Below are 19,028 nucleotides of genomic sequence, written 5' to 3'. Positions count from 1 at the left end.
GGAGACAAAAGTAATGTATTCAATGTGCGTACAATACACTGCAGTAACTGAATTGCATGATTTTAAAAAATGCCAACTCCAGTATTCTTTCAAAACCGCTCTTACCTACCGGGACATTGACTCCACAAGGTATCTGAAGGAGTCCTGTGGTATTTGGTACCAGGACATTACCAGCACATCCTACTGTACATTACAAGGTTGTTCTTCCTACAGTGAATCCCGGTGCACAATGTCCATGTGCCCAAAACGTATTCTTCAGACAAGTCAACTCTCTTATATTACTCTGATGTCTAGTTCTGCTGTCTGTGCATGCATTGTAGGTGGTTATCACCAAGGGCAGGAGTTTGCATGAGCTTTCTGACTGGTCTGTGACTACGCAGCCTCTTACACAAAAGTGTTTGACTCGCTGCATGTTTTGGCACATTCACCTCATCACTTGACCACTTGACCGACCAGACTATCAGGTACCATTTTGGTACTGCTGGTCACAGCATTTCCTCCATTCCTCCATCTGTATTATTATCTCATCTTTCTATGGCCTGTCATCGGTGAACCGTGCGATGTGTCCGGCCCATCTGAGCTTGCTCTTCTGGTATTCTGCTATAACGTCCATCATTATGGCCAGACAGCTGGTTAAAATATCTCCAAAACAGTGAGGGATGCTCACAGGCAACTTTGTTGAGTGCCCACAGACAGCAAGCTGAGATGGGACAAGCCACAAACCACCAACAGGTTGTTGAGCAGGCAAGGCTCATTATGGAGTGATGGAGTGATTCACCTCAACACCAGGATTAAAGTTATCTGCAGTCTGAGCCACAATAGATCTTCTGTGTGTCTGTACCAGATGCCACAGCCTTTTGGCCTTTCTCGATGTTCTCTGGCATCGGTGAGCCTTGCCTGCTCAACAACCTGTCGGCGGTTTGTAGCTTGTCCCACCTCGGACTGCTGTCTGGGAGCACTCAACATAATTGCCTGTGAGCATCCCTCGCTGTTTTGGAGATATTTCAACCCGTCGTCTGGCCATAATGATTCGGCCCTTATCAAAATCACTCGCCATATTCAATAAATCCCTGACCGTGACATGCACAATTGTTACAAAACAGACATCGTTGGGGGTGTTCCTAAGGTTTTGGGTGATTGTGGCCAAAACCTTGAGATTTTCTGCAGCTGCTCTCTTTCTGTGACTGAAAAATTACGAACACAAACAGTTTGTGGCTGATCACATAGACAAAGAAAAAGAAGGGAAAGATTTTTTTTTTTTACTGTATGCAGCATTTAAGCCCATTTTAACTCAATTCATGTGTGTTCATGTGTGTTCCTGCTACTTTAACAGAACAGTTTTGGTGTCCCTGGACAACGTTTTGAGAATGCATTCAAATTTTCAATGTACATACATGTGTTTGCTCCAAGTTACATTTGACATCTTGTGTATGATAAAAATATTCATCTGCAATGTCCTCAAAGAGATGTATTTCAGTCTATGTTTAGATGTTTCATTTTTGTTTTGTTTTGTGTTTAACAGTTAAATACGATTTTAACTGTGACTGTGCTGGTGGAAGATCTAATAAAAAACAACTGTTGAATCTTGGTGGGTCCTGATAACAATGCCAATATTTACTTACCTTTTGTAAACAATCTTCAGATCTCGCCACTCCAGAAAGCTGCACATCTTGGGTTTTCGTGCCAAGACGGTCTGTACCAGCTCCCGCGTGATCTTCTTCTTCTCCTTGTCGGACAGTGGGACATACCATTTCTGCAGGCGCAGCTTTCCTTGCCTGCTGAAGAGCAGCATGAACTGCATCTGTTTAAAAATAGAGAAAGAATAAAGAATAGAGACAGGTGATATGATGTAAAGAAACAGAAAAGTTTTAATAAACACAATGTACATGTACTCATCCCAGTAATATTTTTCGATGGAGTTGACCCTCATTTCCTCCAGTAAGATAACACAAAAGCACACAAGAAGTCAAACTAATACACAAAGGTTTATTACAGTTTGCAACAAAAAATAAGATGCATAAAAACATACCAGACAAAAGAACTGATTGTCTGTGTTTATTTAAAACAAATAAGGTCCTCAGATGAATCATTTGTTACATGTGTCATATCTTCCCTAATAAGCAACAACTTTCACTTGCAGTTACTCGAAGTCTTTTATTATTTGGATCGTGTTTGTAGTTTGATCTACCAACCTTAAGGAGCCTCTGCTGAGGGATTTGCATTTGCCTTGAACTCTTGTGAAACAATGTGGTGTTACATGAATGTGTCTCTGTGAGCTACAGTATGTAAACAACACACACCTTTGGTAAACATGAATGTAAGTTTGAATGGCTAAAATCCTCAGATAACATGTTAATCAAGGGTGATGTCCTGTTTCCCAAGTAAAGCAAACAATACAATAATAATAAATATAATCTTTGGTTTTGGAAACATCACTACTGGGTAATTTTGCAGTGACTTCCCCAATATGTCAAATCTCATTAGATAACATTGGCCTTGCAAGACATGACTACTTGTTAGTTACACTAGTCTGTAATTCTAGCTCAAAAATAAAGAAGTAAACATAATACACCAGAATGGTTTGGCTCATTGGTTACATTTGGGGTTAGTAGTGAGAAAATGGAAGTGAAAATGTTTTTTACAGAACCATTTTTTAAAAAGGAACATGAGAGAGACAGTAAAATATACCCTCACATTAAGATGATGAAAGAAACTGAGGTAAAGATGGAGCGTGGGATGTTGGGTAAAATTATTATCATTATTAAGTAAACAATCCTGGAGCATCTGAAACATAAATGCTTCCCCAAAGAACCCATTTAGCAAAATGAAGCTCATCGTATCAGACGTCTGATAAGCAAATATTCCAACAGTGACTCAACCAACCAGTAAAACTCTGCTTCATAAATATAAATCTGATCTAAAGCAAACACTCCACACTGACAAGTGAAGGTTCCTATGCTTTGGACACAGGGTGCCAATCTAAATTTATTTTTTTCACCCACCCACTCACTTATACCAAGGGGCAACATAGAGTTTCCATTTACTGATATTTTTAGGAGGTGGAAGTAAGCCAGAGCATTCAGAAGAAAACCCACAATAAGACCCAGAGGCGGTGACTAAAGGCAAGTTTAAACCTCGATCCCCAAGATCCAAGTGCTATGCAGAACCCACATTTATGCTGTTACATCATAATACATCAATAATACATTTTAATACACAAATAATTGTGTAAATGACCAAACGTGGCCAATGGAAATCTCTACATCTCCAACCTCATTAAAAAATACCTCAATCCATGAATTTATAGTTTGGAAAAACTGCCATGCACCCCTGCCACTGTATCATGGACAAACTGTGTAAGTGCTAATAAACCGTTTTAGCTCACTACGGTCACAGGTTCATATGAGTGGGATTTCACACAGCTGACAGACCAGCTAATTAAAATGCTAATAAGAACCATATAAAGTTGAAGATAAAGTTTGTAAACACATTGAAATGACATTTACTTATGACTTACTTATAAAATGTGGTCTAATCTTCATCCAAGTCTCAATAATAAACACATCCTGCCTAAATACCAGCACACAAACACTTCTTTTGTCTATTTTAATCAGATTAATCAAACATTCAAAGTCCAGTCTGGAAAACTATATAAACACGTATTTAATAATTAGTAGAAGCTTAAGAACAATAAGGTTTCTGAAGATACTGATTTACGGTTTGCTAGTTATACCACACCAGTACACCAGTGCTAAGGTCAGAGTTCTAATCTCAGCTGTGCCAACGACTTGACCGAGTGTCCAAAGACAAAATTAGCCATGGGCGTGGGTGGGAGGTAGGACGGGTGTTTCTCCCATATGCTGCTGCACACTGACATCCCTGCATACTGTGAGGAGACGTGTGTGAAGATTAGCATGACTCTAGCGCGTACGTGATAACAAGAGTAAATCAGAAGAATAAGAAGCGACCGGCTATAACTGCACACATCTGAGGGGAGGCACAACAGTCTGCGCCATCGTGAATGGTGCAAGCAGCAGAGGACTGTAATATACATGAGGAATTGAAAATGTTTGGGAGCTTCCTCTTGAGGAGAAACTTCTGGTTACTAAGAATGACTAAATGAGTTATAAGCCAGATCCATGAGGTGTTTCACATGTAAAACGTTTAACTGCAATATTTATCCAGATATTTGACCACATCTGTGAGGATCCATGGATTATTTTTTTGCACATGGCTAAAAAGATTTTACAACCTCTGCTTTAGATCATTCAAGAAGTTCTTACATAAACAAGTTAAAGGCTTAAAGCTGTTCTGAGGCAATGGGTGACTCAACTGCTTATTTATTAGCTATTTAATATACACAGGGGAAAACAAATATTAAACCATGTTTGATTTTGTTATCTAATATACTGTCAGTAATTATTTAACTTTCTACATTGACAGCAGTAAGACAGTAAGCCGTGTATGGCTTAAAAAGAGTTGCATGATGACCGAAAAACAGCAGGAACAACAGTTACTCATTGAAAAATAACCAGTGAACTGCACTATAGTCAAAGTGTTTTCACTTGCTGTCGTTTCTGCATTATATAGACTGTATTTTCTACAAATATGTTTTCACATTACATCCGCCCTGTTCAATTGAAATTGGTATTATTACAACTGAAGTGAACAGCTAAACAGATTCTGCCAGTGTTGTTAATTTAAAAAAAAACCAATAATGTTGATCCTGGTCAGGATCACGGTGGGTCCGGTACTATCTAAAGAAACAGCGCAGAAGGCAGGAATGCGCCTTGGACAGGGCCGTAATAAACTGCATGACAAATCTCACTTCTATCTAGAAGAGGGCGGCACAGTGGCTCGGTGGGTAGCACTGTCGCCTCACAGCAAGAAGGTCCTGGGTTCGATCCCCAGGTGGGGCGGTCTGTGTGGAGCTTGCATGGGCTATGCGTGGGTTTCCTCCCACAGTCCAAAGACGTGCAAGTGAGATGAATTGGAGATACAAAACTGTCCATGACTGTGTTTGATATTAAAAACTTGAACTGGTGAATCTTGTGTAATGAGTAACTACCTGTTCTGTCATGAATGTAACCAAAGTGTAAAACATGACGTTAAAATCCAAATAAATACATTATTAAATAACAGCCCGAAACCGGAGGCCAGATTCGAACCCAGGTGCCAGGGATGATGTTGCGGTGCGGCACCTACACTAGCAGCTGCGCCACTGTAAGAAAAACAACTATGAAAATATGATTTATTTGTATTTTAAAGCATCTCTTGCTGACACCTCTTGGAGAAGATTAGTTAGACATGTTATAATGTTATTAGTGCTGAATTTATTTTAATTATTGTTGGTAAAACACGCAACTTTCATCCAAATCAAACACTTATTTACTCTGTATGTGTTTCATATGAATGAATTATTTTTTATGCATAAATATAAATATAAAAAATAATGACACTTACCTCTGAGTGTGCAGATGAATAAGTGCTGTCAGTACAGAGTGACCATAACCGGCTTTAACGCCTCTGTGATTATACACAGTTATAACCGCAGCTCTCTCCTCTCACTCCTCTGTTATACACACACACACACACACACACACACACACACACACACACGCACACCACTGTCAGCTGATCTCTTACATCCTATTGGTTACAGAATTAATCCTAAATAATCACATTGGTTGGGAAACATCCATTGTTTCCTCCCAGTTCTGACCTCAAAGCTCTGATTGGTTGTACCGTGTGTCAGTCATAAGGGTTGTCCATGCCTCCTGTAATGTTGTTGAGGGATAATAGTGTAATGGCTCCAGGCGGCTACACACACACACACACACACACAAAGCAAAGAAAATTAATATCCTACAGTAAAAGGTCACTCAAAGCATCAGAATAATGCAGAGAACATTAACTGGCCACTGAGGAATCATTATATCCACTGCCTACATTCATCTGACCAGACAGTCTGTGTTTTTTTAGCCAAACTTTGGGCACCCCTGATGGATTATGATGTTTTGTTTCTGATTTTTGTAATATGATAGAAACCCCTTAGTGAAATAGCTCACAGACTGGATTGTGAGTAGAAAAGAGTTTTATTTATCTTGTCTGCAGAGCAGGATCACACTGACCGAGTCTCACACAGAGGCTCTGTGGATGTGATAAATCTGGGCCAGTTGTAGCCTCGTGGTTAAGGTACTGGACCAGTGAACAAAGGGTCACTGGTTCAAGCCCCACCACTGCCAGGTTGCTGCTGTTGGGCCCTTGAGCAAGGCCCTGAACCCTCACTTGCTCAAACTGTAACTGTACTGTAAGTCGCTTTGGATAAAGGCATCTGCTAAATGCTGAAAATGTAAATGATAACAATTGATAAACTAAACATCTTTTTATACTGCTGTCAGTGACCTTGTAGGACAGTGGAAGATCACATATGAACTGGTCTAAATCAGCTAGAACTGGGAGAACTGGGTTTTGGAGGTCATACAATGCACTTCTTATCACGTACACCATGTTAACATTCTATTGTAGCAGTATTATTGGAATATGACTACTGGCAAAAGTGCCCTAATAGCATATCTACATTTTCTAAGGAGTAATTGATTATGTATTAATACTTCTAGTGTAAATTAACATTTGTTCTGTCACACTAACTAAACTCCCTAGGAGTAAACAAACTTCTGCACACTTGAAAGCACAATGACTAGGCAAGTCATTACAGATTGTAAAATAAAATATATAATAACAAACAAAATCAAACATAACATGTGGCATGTGTGAAAGTGATGGTAATCTACATGTTATCATTTTTGTGTGATTCTTAAGACTTTTTGGGCTTTTGGGCTGGTAGAGTAGATGCCACACAACAACATCGGTTTAGCATGGGTTTGAGTAGTTAGGAGTTTGGCATGTTCTCCACGTGTCTGTGTAAGCTTTGTACAAGTGCACAATTTCTTTTCACTCCCCCAAACATGCAGAAGGAGGGTTGGCTGATCTAAATTGCATTTATGAAGGATTTATTTAGAGGGTTACAGGTGTGTTGCATTTGACTGCCTCCCTCAATGTGCATTGCTTCGTTCAGCACAAGTGTGCTCAGCTAGTGCCAGACCCACCGTAACCCTGACCAGGATTAAACAAGTCATAACAAATGTGCAGAAGTTTTACCATTACAACGTTTGCATAAGCCTTAATCTGTGTACAGTAAAACCACCATTAATGCCTTGTAAACAATTTAAATCTAATTATGCAAGCAAAAGACACATCCACCAAAATTTGCATTACTGCTCCATCTAGTGGCACATTTACATTTTCGGAATTTAGCAGACGCCTTCATCCAAAGTGGCTTAACAGTATTGTGACAGAATACAGTCTGAGCAACTGAGGGTTCAGGGGCCTTGCTGAACCTCTAGGCTACAACTGCCTTCCTCTTTTTATTTTATTTCTCATACTGTTAAAAACAGTGTGAAAATCTAAATAAATATCCATTTAAGTAGCTTTATGGTAACCAAGGTCAAGGGGTAAAAAGAAACCCTCTCCTCCTGTTCTTGTGAGAAGCAAAACACTTCAGGTAGCGATTTTGGAGCAGAAGCTGTTTCCCTCCTGTGAGACTGTATTAAGCTCATGGCAATGTCAAGTCTGCTTGGCTGTGGACAGTGGTACGAAAGCTTTTTATTCAGGCAAACTTGTTCATCGTTATACTTGGACACCCGGCCTGGACAAAGTGTCTCAGCATAGGGTGACCTTTGACCATTGTTTCATGTACTTTTTAAAGGGTCAATTCTTTGTTTCAATTATTCAGGTACAGTTCTAACCGATATACTCGGTAAAAACTTAACCTACTGTATAATTAAGGTAATGGTTCTAGATCTGATGGGTGTTTACAAATAAGTAATCTGCCTTAAATACATACTGATGTAGCACAGCTGTATCAGATACACCCTTGTGCATGAAACACACCTCAGTATAAGTGACTCCAGGTCTGCTCCTGGGCTTCAAAAGTCACTGGTAGTAAATTAAACTATTAAAAGTTAACCATTTGCCTTGCCATCAGGTGATGTTAGGCTAATGATGGGGAGGAAAATACAACCGTGTTAAATACTCCATGTTCGATAGCATCCTCATGGCTACATTAGCCCAAGCATTGTAATCTGTACCAAGAGGGTTTGTACTCTATTGACTTGCCACATTAAAGTCTGGCACTTTTATTCCCCCAGACAAAACCCCCCTTTTTTCCCCCCCAGACAAAACCCCCCTTACAGAAAGATGCATTTTACCAATAATAGTTTGGCCAGATACACAACCATACCATTAGTTTTCAGTCCAGAGAGTTTTTCTTTGATGTTTTACATTCAGCAGACACCTTCATCCAAAGCGACTTACAGTACTGAGCCATTATACAGGCTAAGCAATTGAACATTAAGTGGTGCTTGAAACAGCAACCTTCTGATTACTAGCCCAGTACCTTAACCACTACGCTACAATGTTTTGCAAGCATTAATTAAATCCAGTCAGCTGTATTAATGTAAAAATCTTTATTCAAAGCATAAATATCTACAAAAGAAAGAAAAACAGTTCTGAAATCCAGCCTTCATGCTCCAGGTTCCTCGTTTCTCTTCATGTTCTTTCTCACAGCTCGTACAGCAGAACAGACCTCACGCTGGGTGATGGTGCCACGCTGATTCAGCTTAGCAAGGCGTGCAGCTTCGTCACCAACCTGGGAGGACAGTTCTGCCCACAAACGTCCAGGTAATGCCACACTGTCCTTTATAGCCAGACTCTCCTGCAAATACCAAACAGAGAATTAAACTACATGACATGCAAGCAGCAACTAAATGCCTATTTAAGCGACAACCACCATACAATGGTGCATTTAAATTGTGAAACATTAAACATCCACCTTTTTACAACCTAGCAGATATTACACATTGAGGTGGTACATAACGGTCTCAACTTCATGTCAACTTGTGATAAATGGCAGTTCTGCAGCCAACAATTAAATTACATTCCTTCCACACAGAATTACCTCAGCTTTGTGTCCACCAGTCTGGAACCTACCAAGCCATCAGTGAAAACACAGTTTGGCTACAAGCTATGAAACCACCATGACCGAATGGGCTACAATTTAATAGTTAAAAGGTTGAGGGCCTTACTTGGTGGTCCAACAGTGGCAGCTGGGCAAAGGGGAGACTTGTCACTTGGGACAGTGGTAGCCTAATGTGAAGGGCTTTGAGCCATCAAAGTTCAAATCCAAGCTCTGCCATGCAGCCACTGTTGGGCCCTTGAGCAAGGCCCTTAACCCTCTCTGCTTCAGGGGTGCCGTACAGTTGCTGACCCTGCACTCTGACCATAGCTTCCAATCAAGCTGGGATATGGAAGAAAATGGTGTACATGTATAAATAACGAATAAAGGCATTGTATTCTTGTTGAGTTACATTATATTTATCTGGAGATGCTGGCAGACAAGTAATTATAGTCGTTTGGTGATGTAATGTAAGTAGTAAATATAAATTTGCTACATTTAATAGCTTGTTCATGTAACTGGTAGGTTCATTTTATTAGAAAGACAAATCACTCTTACATTGTTTTACTTGACAGGTGGTGGAACCTTTGTTAATCTAAATGCTCTTAAATGCTCTGCATTAAGTGGAATGAAACCCTAAAAATGTTGCAGAACTAGAATGTTCTTTCTCCCCTTCTGCAACGACACAATAAAGATTGAACCACAAGTTGTTTTTTTTGCAGTGATGCCATTCTTAAAGCATGACATTTAAACAATGGACCACATGCACAACATGTATACCAAATATTTTCCACTCTGACATAAGAATCCTCCCTACAAACAAGAATCTGCTGTAGTCACTGACGTGCTGCTGTGTGCAGTCAAAAACGAAGTGTACAGAATACCTTGATCCCATAATCATGTTTTAAATCTATAAGAAGGCGTTCACAGGGCAGCTGACAGTAACCGTACCTTCATAATCCTGTAAATATAGTTAGAATAAGCTTTAACAGGTCTCCTGTTTCTTCGGCACGTCCTCTTCATCTTCCTCTCAGCTCCAACACCAGAAGTCTTCATCATCAAATCTGAGAAGAAACCACCGAGTCCTAATGAAAACCTTTCAGAATTTACTCTTGCTATTATGTAATAAACCAGAAAACGAGCTAAAATTCAGAAACACCAAACCTACAGCAGCTCGGCTTTTAAAGCTCTGCAGGGGTTCTGCACAGGTGCTGCAAATCAAGCGTAATTCCACCGGTCAGGTGTACAGGCTGAACACGTGATCCACCAAATTCTGCGAGCAATAAATTGTGTGACTCTAGATGGCGCTGTTTCACATAGTCAGGAAATATTTTATTTACATGTCAAACAATTGCTGTCAGAATGTGTTTTACCTCATTTCATTTTCATTTTTACCACCGCTTTACCCTGGTCAGGGTCAAGGTTACATTCTGTTTCCCAAATTAGAGTTCTGTGTAAAATAATGTTAAATGAGTGTGCCACCTCTCCACATTACCTTTGATGGATGTATCTGGTTATTAAAGTAATATAAGTTAATGATTAGGTTAAATGTTAAATAATTACGTTCATTATGTTAAAATGAGTCTCAGGACTATTCTAACCTAATCCTTATTCTATGTCTTTGACTGTAGCAGGATAATTGGTGCACAACAGATAAAACTGAAAGTGTAAGAAATTCAAGAAAATGCTGCTTTCATTCACTCGCTCACTCACTTTCTTAACCACTTATCCATTTAGGGTCGCAGGGGGTGCTGGAGCCTATCCCAGCTTTTCAATGGGCACAAGCCACACAGTAACACCCTGGATGGGGCGCCAGTTGATTGCAAGGCAGACACACACACACACACACACACACACACACACACACACACCATTCACCTATAGGGCAATTCAGTGTCTTCAATTAACCTGACTGCATGTTTTTGGACTGTGGGAGGAAACCGAAGCTCCCGGAGGAAACCCACGCAGACATGGGGAGAACATGCAAACTCCGCACAGAAAGAATCCGGACCGCCCCGCCTGGGGATCAATCCCAGGACCCTTAACACAGACTTGTACAGAAAAACCATCCAGTGAGTGGCAGTTTGCTGTGGAAGACAAAAAAGAACAGAAAGGTTGTTGTGAGCAGTTAAGTAACTAATAACCCACAGCACACGAATCCAACCTGCCTTGTGTCAACAGTTCAAGCTGCTGCTGGTGGTGATGCTAATGATGTGAGGAATGTTTTCAACCCCCCCCCCCCCCCCCCCCCCCCCGATACCAATGCAGCATAGTTTAAATGTCACAGCCTATCTTAGTGTGCTTTATCAAACTGATTTCCTAAACACAAAAGCACTTTCCTCAAACTCTTGCTACACGCTTAAAAGCATGTCATTTATTTTATATAATTGACTTTATACACCTGTTAGCAATGAATGTGGTTAAACACATGAAGTAAATTAATAGAAAAGGGTGTCCACATACTTTTAGGCATAAAGTGTTTGTTTAAATTGTGTAATGGATGTTAATTGCTGTAGAAGCAGTAATACGTGGCTCATTATAGAATTGTGCTTCCTATCCAGACTGTGTAATTGTTGTGCTGTTTAAATGAAGCATGTAGACTTTAGACGCTGCATGAATATAAATGTTACAGGGCAGACAAGCCTGAATATTGATTCATTATAGAGACAATGCCAGTGATCTGGAAACTGTGACAGGAAAATGTGATTAATGGATGAAGTTGAAGTGAAAGAGAACACAATTCACATACAAAGCAGATACAAAGCTGAAGAAATACCCAGATCTTCTGGTTTTGAAATCAAAATAAAGTCCACAAGGTTTATTGAGAGATTACTGACCAAAACAGGTGTAAACAGCAAACAGTTTGAGAAATGACAGTTTTCCTTGTAGCTTCTTTTATCTATTAAAATCAAATATTTGCTGTTGCAGACATAACATTAAAGATCTATGCTACTATTTCATATTTCTATTAAACCAAACCAGCATTTTTCATTTACTGCAATAAAAACAATGAGAGGAAACAGTATTAAACCACTTTTGTTTTTGTTAATGAATATACTTGCAGTGTATTTATCTACTTCAAACTAACACACATAATGATTTTATATATTTGTTTATACTTTATATAATCACATTGTGTATTGGATGACCCATCAATCTACCCATAATCACCCATCATGATGAAAATGTTTAAGAGTTTTTAAAATATATATATATATACAGTGTATCACAAAAGTGAGTACACCCCTCACATTTCTGCAGATATTTAAGTATATCTTTTCATGGGACAACACTGACAAAATGACACTTTGACACAATGAAAAGTAGTCTGTGTGCAGCTTATATAACAGTGTAAATTTATTCTTCCCTCAAAATAACTCAATATACAGCCATTAATGTCTAAACCACCGGCAACAAAAGTGAGTACACCCCTTAGTGAAAGTTCCTGAAGTGTCTATATTTTGTGTGGCCACCATTATTTCCCAGAACTGCCTTAACTCTCCTGGGCATGGAGTTTACCAGAGCTTCACAGGTTGCCACTGGAATGCTTTTCCACTCCTCCATGACGACATCTCGGAGCTGGCGGATATTCAAGACTTTGCGCTCCTCCACCTTCCGCTTGAGGATGCCCCAAAGATGTTCTATTGGGTTTAGGTCTGGAGACATGCTTGGCCAGTCAATCACCTTTACCCTCAGCCTCTTCAATAAAGCAGTGGTCGTCTTAGAGGTGTGTTTGGGGTCATTATCATGCTGGAACACTGCCCTGTGACCCAGTTTCCGGAGGGAGGGGATCATGCTCTGCTTCAGTATTTCACAGTACATATTGGAGTTCATGTGTCCCTCAATGAAATGTAACTCCCCAACACCTGCTGCACTCATGCAGCCCCAGACCATGGCATTCCCACCACCATGCTTGACTGTAGGCAAGACACACTTATCTTTGTACTCCTCACCTGATTGCCGCCACACATGCTTGAGACCATCTGAACCAAACAAATTAATCTTGGTCTCATCAGACCATAGGACATGGTTCCAGTAATCCATGTCCTTTGTTGACATGTCTTCAGCAAACTGTTTGCGGGCTTTCTTGTGTAGAGACTTCAGAAGAGGCTTCCTTCTGGGGTGACAGCCATGCAGACCAATTTGATGTAGTGTGCGGCGTATGGTCTGAGCACTGACAGGCTGACCCCCCACCTTTTCAATCTCTGCAGCAATGCTGACAGCACTCCTGCGCCTATCTTTCAAAGACAGCAGTTGGATGTGACGCTGAGCACGTGCACTCAGCTTCTTTGGACGACCAACGCGAGGTCTGTTCTGAGTGGACCCTGCTCTTTTAAAACGCTGGATGATCTTGGCCACTGTGCTGCAGCTCAGTTTCAGGGTGTTGGCAATCTTCTTGTAGCCTTGGCCATCTTCATGTAGCGCAACAATTCGTCTTTTAAGATCCTCAGAGAGTTCTTTGCCATGAGGTGCCATGTTGGAACTTTCAGTGACCAGTATGAGAGAGTGTGAGAGCTGTACTACTAAACTGAACACACCTGCTCCCTATGCACACCTGAGACCTAGTAACACTAACAAATCACATGACATTTTGGAGGGAAAATGACAAGCAGTGCTCAATTTGGACATTTAGGGGTGTAGTCTCTTAGGGGTGTACTCACTTTTGTTGCCGGTGGTTTAGACATTAATGGCTGTATATTGAGTTATTTTGAGGGAAGAATAAATTTACACTGTTATATAAGCTGCACACAGACTACTTTTCATTGTGTCAAAGTGTCGTTTTGTCAGTGTTGTCCCATGAAAAGATATACTTAAATATCTGCAGAAATGTGAGGGGTGTACTCACTTTTGTGATACACTGTATATATTGTGGTCACATTGTGGTCAGGTACATCCTGTTTGCTTTATTGATCCTTGAGATGCGGCTATAACTCAACTGGAGTTCACCTGCTGCAGTTTGAGTTGTTGAACACTGTTTGGAAAGGCACACCTGGGTCTATAAGGTCCACAATTTACACTGCATTACAGTCAGTACAAACACCAAGCCAAGAAGTGTCTCTTCTATACAAATCACAACAGTGCTCATATGAAACCAAACTTTCAATTTTAGCTTGTCATGTTTGAAGAAAAGAAGATTGTGTGTATGATTCCAAGAACACAAAACTCACACTGAAGTATGGAAGTGGGAGCATCATGATATGGGACAGCTTCTCTTTAAACCGCACTGTGGAATTACTCATCAACAAAGGAAACATGAATGAAGTGATGTACCAGGATGAAGAAAGTGCCAAGATACAAAATTTTGAAGTTTTAACAAGAAGACAATCCTTATCATAAACTCATAACTCAAATTTACTTCCTAAATCGAGGTTGCATGTCATGGTTACTATCCTGACTTGATTTCTTTTAAGTAGAGGCTGAGCAGTTGAGGCTGAGCAGTTGAGCTCCTGGAAAGTGTAAAGTTTTATGTCCCACCACCACCAAACTAACAGTCGGGCCATTGAGCACAAGTGTCAACCCAATGTTCAAATGTAAATATTATAATAATATATAATAATATAATTGTGAGTCTATCAGCGTGTCACCTTCAAAAAACTTCAAAAATCACCTTCAAAATACTGTACTGTAGGCAGTGGTAACTGTACTGAACTAGAAGGTCGCTGCTTCAAGCACTACCAAATTGCCACTGTTGGACCCTTGAGGAAGGCCCTTAACCCTCAATTGTATGGATTGCAAACAGTCAGAATTGTAAGTCACTTTGGATAAAAGCATCTGATACATGCTGTAAATGTAAATAACAGAAACAAAAGTGGTTGAATACTTGCCTCCCCTACTGCACACACACTGTATGACCAAACAAAATACCACGTTGGTATCAGTGCAGTGCTGCCAGTGTCTGTTGTAAATTTAATCTCAGATTATAGATATAGACTGTTAAGCTGCAGTACCTGAAATACATTTTATACTGCATATATCACAAATACCATGTATAAAGACTCTTAGATAGGATGCGACTTCTATTAACAGGTTTGATTATTACTGTACAAGGTATGAAAATGCTCACCACAACCCGTAAAAAAGAAAGAAGCTTTTTAATCTGATTTATCTATGCAGTCGATTTAAAGTGCACTGTTAAAGGAACGATTTGGTGAGAAATCTCATACACATAATGTTTCACCTTAATCCAAATGTAGTTGATGTGCCAAGACACGTTTGCTGCACCGGATGAAAGCACGGTGTGGTAGATAGACTTGTAGACTACACCACTTTTAAATAATGTCAAACATACTTGGTTAACAAAGAACAACAAAAGATTCTGGTTTTCATGGCATTTTCACTAATAACAGCTGAAGTTAAGCATGTGAGCATATAGTTTTAGAAGAAAAAAAAAATCAGCTACATGAACCATTTAGCTCCAGAAAAAAAGAAGCAAACACTGGATACTACGTCCTGGCTGCTTGAGTACATGTGGGGTAAAAACGCGTAAAAGTGGATTTTCATCAAACTATTCCTTTAAGAGAACCAAAGTCATTTAGCAACATTGCGTAGAGATTTTGTTTTTGCTAAGTTAAGGCTGTAAATTCTCAATGGCATCAAATGTTGGTACGAGTTTGGTTTCTCTGGGTCTTTTTTCTTTGAGAAACTCCTGAATTATATGCTGTGATGCTGGTGTTTATGTCACATAAGCTAAACCTAATATAGTCACAATACTGACACAACAAGCCAACTCTCATTTAAAAAAAGGTAAACACATATTCCTCAGGTATTTACAGATCTTCTTGGCTTTTGACATCTTGTGTACTTACTGACTATTGATAGCAAATCTACAGCAATGTGAGTATTTCAATTTGGACTTAAAAAGAAAATCTGCTTTACACTGATGATTGTGATCCATTATTAACATATTGCAGTGGTAACAAATTTCAATAAGCTAATTCACTAATGTACTTGTACTCACACATTCATCTAATAATTATTTATTACTAAACAGAAAGGGAAATTTAAAATGATGTTTTTCCTGTGTCGATCTAAAAATATTGCGATAACGTTGTATTTACAGTGTTTAAATAACACTAAACCTGAGAACATACAAATGGCATCTGGCTTTTACATGAGAACATGCTGCCAAACTCCAGCAGTTTTGCTTTTCTTTTTTGCTTCTTTGTTTGGAGGACCAATGTACTCAACTCTATTTTTAACTGTAATCATTTTGAATATCAGTTAAATATCAGTTTAGTTTATATTAATATGATAAATATAAAAATGTGGTTATTAGAATCTTTATTTATTCATTCTGAATAAATGACACCCCAAACACACACACAATGAAATGTCTTTAACTAACAGTTTATTTACCTGAACAAATAGAAGTAAGTTACTGTTAGCATCCTTGAGCCACTTTTTTGGGTGAGTAAGTAAGCACATGGGTGAGTGAGTAAATGTGTGAGTATATGGGTAAGCGAGTACGTGAGTGAGTGAGTGTGTGTGAGAGTAAGTAAATGGGTAAGTAAATGGGTGAGTGAGTGAGTACATGGGTGAGTGAGTAAATGGATGAGTGAGCAAGTGAGTAAGTAAATGGGTGAGTGAGTAAATGGGTAAGTGAGTGAGCGAGTGAGTTAGCACATTGGTGAGTGAGTAAATGGGTGAGTATATGGGTGAGTGAACGAGTAAGTGAATGAGTGAGCAAGTAAGTGTGTGAGTAAGTGAGAGTGAGTAAATGGGTGAGTGAGTGAAAGTAAGTAAATGGGTGAGTGAGCGAGCGAGCAAGTGAGTGAGTAAGTAAATGGGTGAGTGAGTGAGCAAGTGAGTGAGTAAGTAAATGGGTGAGTGAGTGCGCAAGTGAGTGAGTAAGTAAATGGGTGAGTGAGTGCGCAAGTGAGTAAGTAAACGGGTGGGTGAGTGAGCAAGTGAGTGAGGAAATAAATAGGTGAGTGAGTGAGTACATGGGTGAGTGAGTAAACAGGTGAGTGAGCGAGCGTGTGAGTGAGTAAGTAAATTGTTAAGTGTGAGTGAGCAAGTGAGTGAGCAAGTGAGTGTAAGTAAAAGGGTGAGTGAGTGAGCAAGTGAGTAAGTAAGTAAATGGGTGGGTGAATACATGGGTGAGTAAGTGAGCGAGTGGGTGAGTAAGTAAATGGGTGAGTACATGGGTGAGTGAGTAAACGGGTGAGTGAGTGAGCGAGTAAGTAAATGGGTGATTGTGTGTGTGTGTAAGTGAGTAACTCACGCCCAGTGCAGGGTGTGTTCCTGCCCTGTGTCCAGGATGACCAGACCAGAATAAATAAAGAACTTTCTGCTGTAGTGAACCATATTATTTGAAACTGAACTGATACTTTAACATAAATTAATGTAGTAAATAAATACATTTATATTTTAAGTACTTTGGTCTTCCGTAAATGCAAACATTAATGCACTCAATGTAATGAGAGTAAATCTAAATGTTGTAAATGACTGTGGCTGGCAAGTGCTTATATGGTTTTGTATGGCAGGTGCTTATAAGGATTTGGTGTGATTCAGACCTACAAAACGTTTAACTTTAAAAAATCTTGTGAGATTTGGTGCATTTTATTAACTAAAAAATAAGAACATACACAAGTCTGCTGTTAGATACGACTGTCAACTCTTATGTTACGTTCAGTGAATCAGTTTCAAAATAACTGTAACAAAAAGACGTTGTGTGCATTGCAATAATGTTCTTAACTTTCTATAAACTTATACACAAACCTCTGACATTCTTAAGCAAATCTAAAAATTCTTCTATGCAGAATTATATAACTAATATAATTATACTTCTTAAGCTTACATAAATAAGATATAGATTTATTTAAATCATATTTATAGTCATAAATTTATCTGATAACAAAAAATACAGTAAATACATAAATAATATTACAAATTCTATTAAATATGGAAGATAAAAAAGATTAAGACATGTCTAGGCCTACCCTTATTATTCAGTGTCTCAGTGTGCGCCCTTTCTAATCCCTCACTCCTGCAGGTGCAGCTGTGGCTCAGTTTAAAGTGCAGTCTCTTTCAGGTCGTTGAGGTTTGGCATGCGTGAGCGCGATGAACGAACAAACCCGTGCCCGTTTTGGCCTGCTTTGGATGCCAGCTGCTCCGGGTACGGGTTTCCTTCAGACCGGCCCAGAGCCGCCGAGTGCCATGTGGACTCCAGCTGACCGGCTAGAGAGTACTGGGCCTGCCGGGACAATGGTGGAGCTGGACCAGCGCCGCCCCCTCCGACGTGACCCCGTGATTCCACGAAGCTTCCTCCTTTAGATGAGGAGGGGAATCGCAGGTCTGGTGTAGTGGGTTTGTTGGAGGAGGAGGCTGGGAGATGAAGGAGCTTGCGAAGAGACCTGAGTGGCTGGTTCTGCGAGGAACAGGAAGAAAAAGTAAAGAAGTAACTATGGGTCAGTTAGTTCTTTTCCTCTTTTAGCAAAATAACCTGAACCTTATTTCCAGCAGTTTAGGTTGAAGGGGCAGTTTCTCTTAGACCTTTACCAAATTTTCAATTCCAGCCCCTGCCAGCTAGTCAGGTCAGCCCTGTCACCAACTTTAGGAGGGTGTAGATAATGAGAACTTTACTGGATATATGTAATGTACAGTACATACATCTTAGTTGATTTTGAATGAGGTGCATGTGTTGGGAGAGGTGTAACTAAAGTACCTGGGAGTGGGTTTCGGCGAGCCTCTCGGGCGGCCACTCGTCTCTGTCCCGCTCCTGATCCCGATCTCGGCTTCTCTCCCGGTCTCTGCTGCGGGTTCGACGTCTGCTGCTGCTCTGCTGTCCAAACCCCAGTGATGATTTTGGAACCACCACCTGATCGGTCTCGTCATTCAGGATCTGTTCAATAAAGAATGCCAAGAATTCACATTTACAATAAAATATTTAATACCAAATCTGAACCAAGCTCACAGAGCACTGAGAGAAAGCGGTCGTGCTGAAGAACGTTCACCTTTAGTTTCACACTTTTACTGGTAGTATGATGTTTTTCAGGAAGTATGGTAAAAA

The 19,028-nt window shown here is 39.9% G+C and overlaps 2 protein-coding genes across 9 annotated transcripts in view; both read right to left on the bottom strand.

Annotated features, from left to right (window-relative positions):
• LOC134333485 (AP-1 complex subunit sigma-2) overlaps positions 1–5,569 on the bottom strand; it is a 37,032-nt gene extending 31,463 nt beyond the window's left edge. For all 4 annotated transcript variants that reach the window (XM_063015477.1, XM_063015478.1, XM_063015479.1 and 1 more), the window contains exons 1-2: positions 5,464–5,569; positions 1,623–1,801 (exon numbers count right to left, since the gene is read on the bottom strand). In XM_063015477.1, the coding sequence (XP_062871547.1) occupies positions 1,623–1,801 (179 nt within the window). In that variant the 5' untranslated portion in view covers positions 5,464–5,569. The remainder of the gene's footprint in view (positions 1–1,622; positions 1,802–5,463) is intronic.
• A 2,944-nt stretch (positions 5,570–8,513) lies between these two features.
• LOC134333305 (cyclin-dependent kinase-like 5) overlaps positions 8,514–19,028 on the bottom strand; it is a 69,769-nt gene continuing 59,254 nt past the window's right edge. For 2 of the 5 annotated variants that reach the window (XM_063015240.1, XM_063015241.1), the window contains 2 exons: positions 18,684–18,860; positions 17,818–18,386 (listed from right to left, as the gene is read on the bottom strand). In XM_063015240.1, coding sequence (XP_062871310.1) covers positions 18,030–18,386; positions 18,684–18,860 — 534 coding nt within the window. In that variant the 3' untranslated portion in view covers positions 17,818–18,029. Of the gene's footprint in view, positions 8,777–9,967; positions 10,102–10,184; positions 10,290–17,817; positions 18,387–18,683; positions 18,861–19,028 lie in introns of those variants that run through there. The other 3 variants (XR_010015371.1, XR_010015372.1, XR_010015373.1) reach the window with 3 other exon arrangements.

The sequence above is a fragment of the Trichomycterus rosablanca genome, chromosome 19, assembly GCF_030014385.1.
Source record: "Trichomycterus rosablanca isolate fTriRos1 chromosome 19, fTriRos1.hap1, whole genome shotgun sequence".
Classification (NCBI taxonomy): domain Eukaryota; kingdom Metazoa; phylum Chordata; class Actinopteri; order Siluriformes; family Trichomycteridae; genus Trichomycterus; species Trichomycterus rosablanca.
Note: the sequence above shows the minus strand (reverse complement) of the source record. Positions and strands in the feature narration are given on the sequence as shown.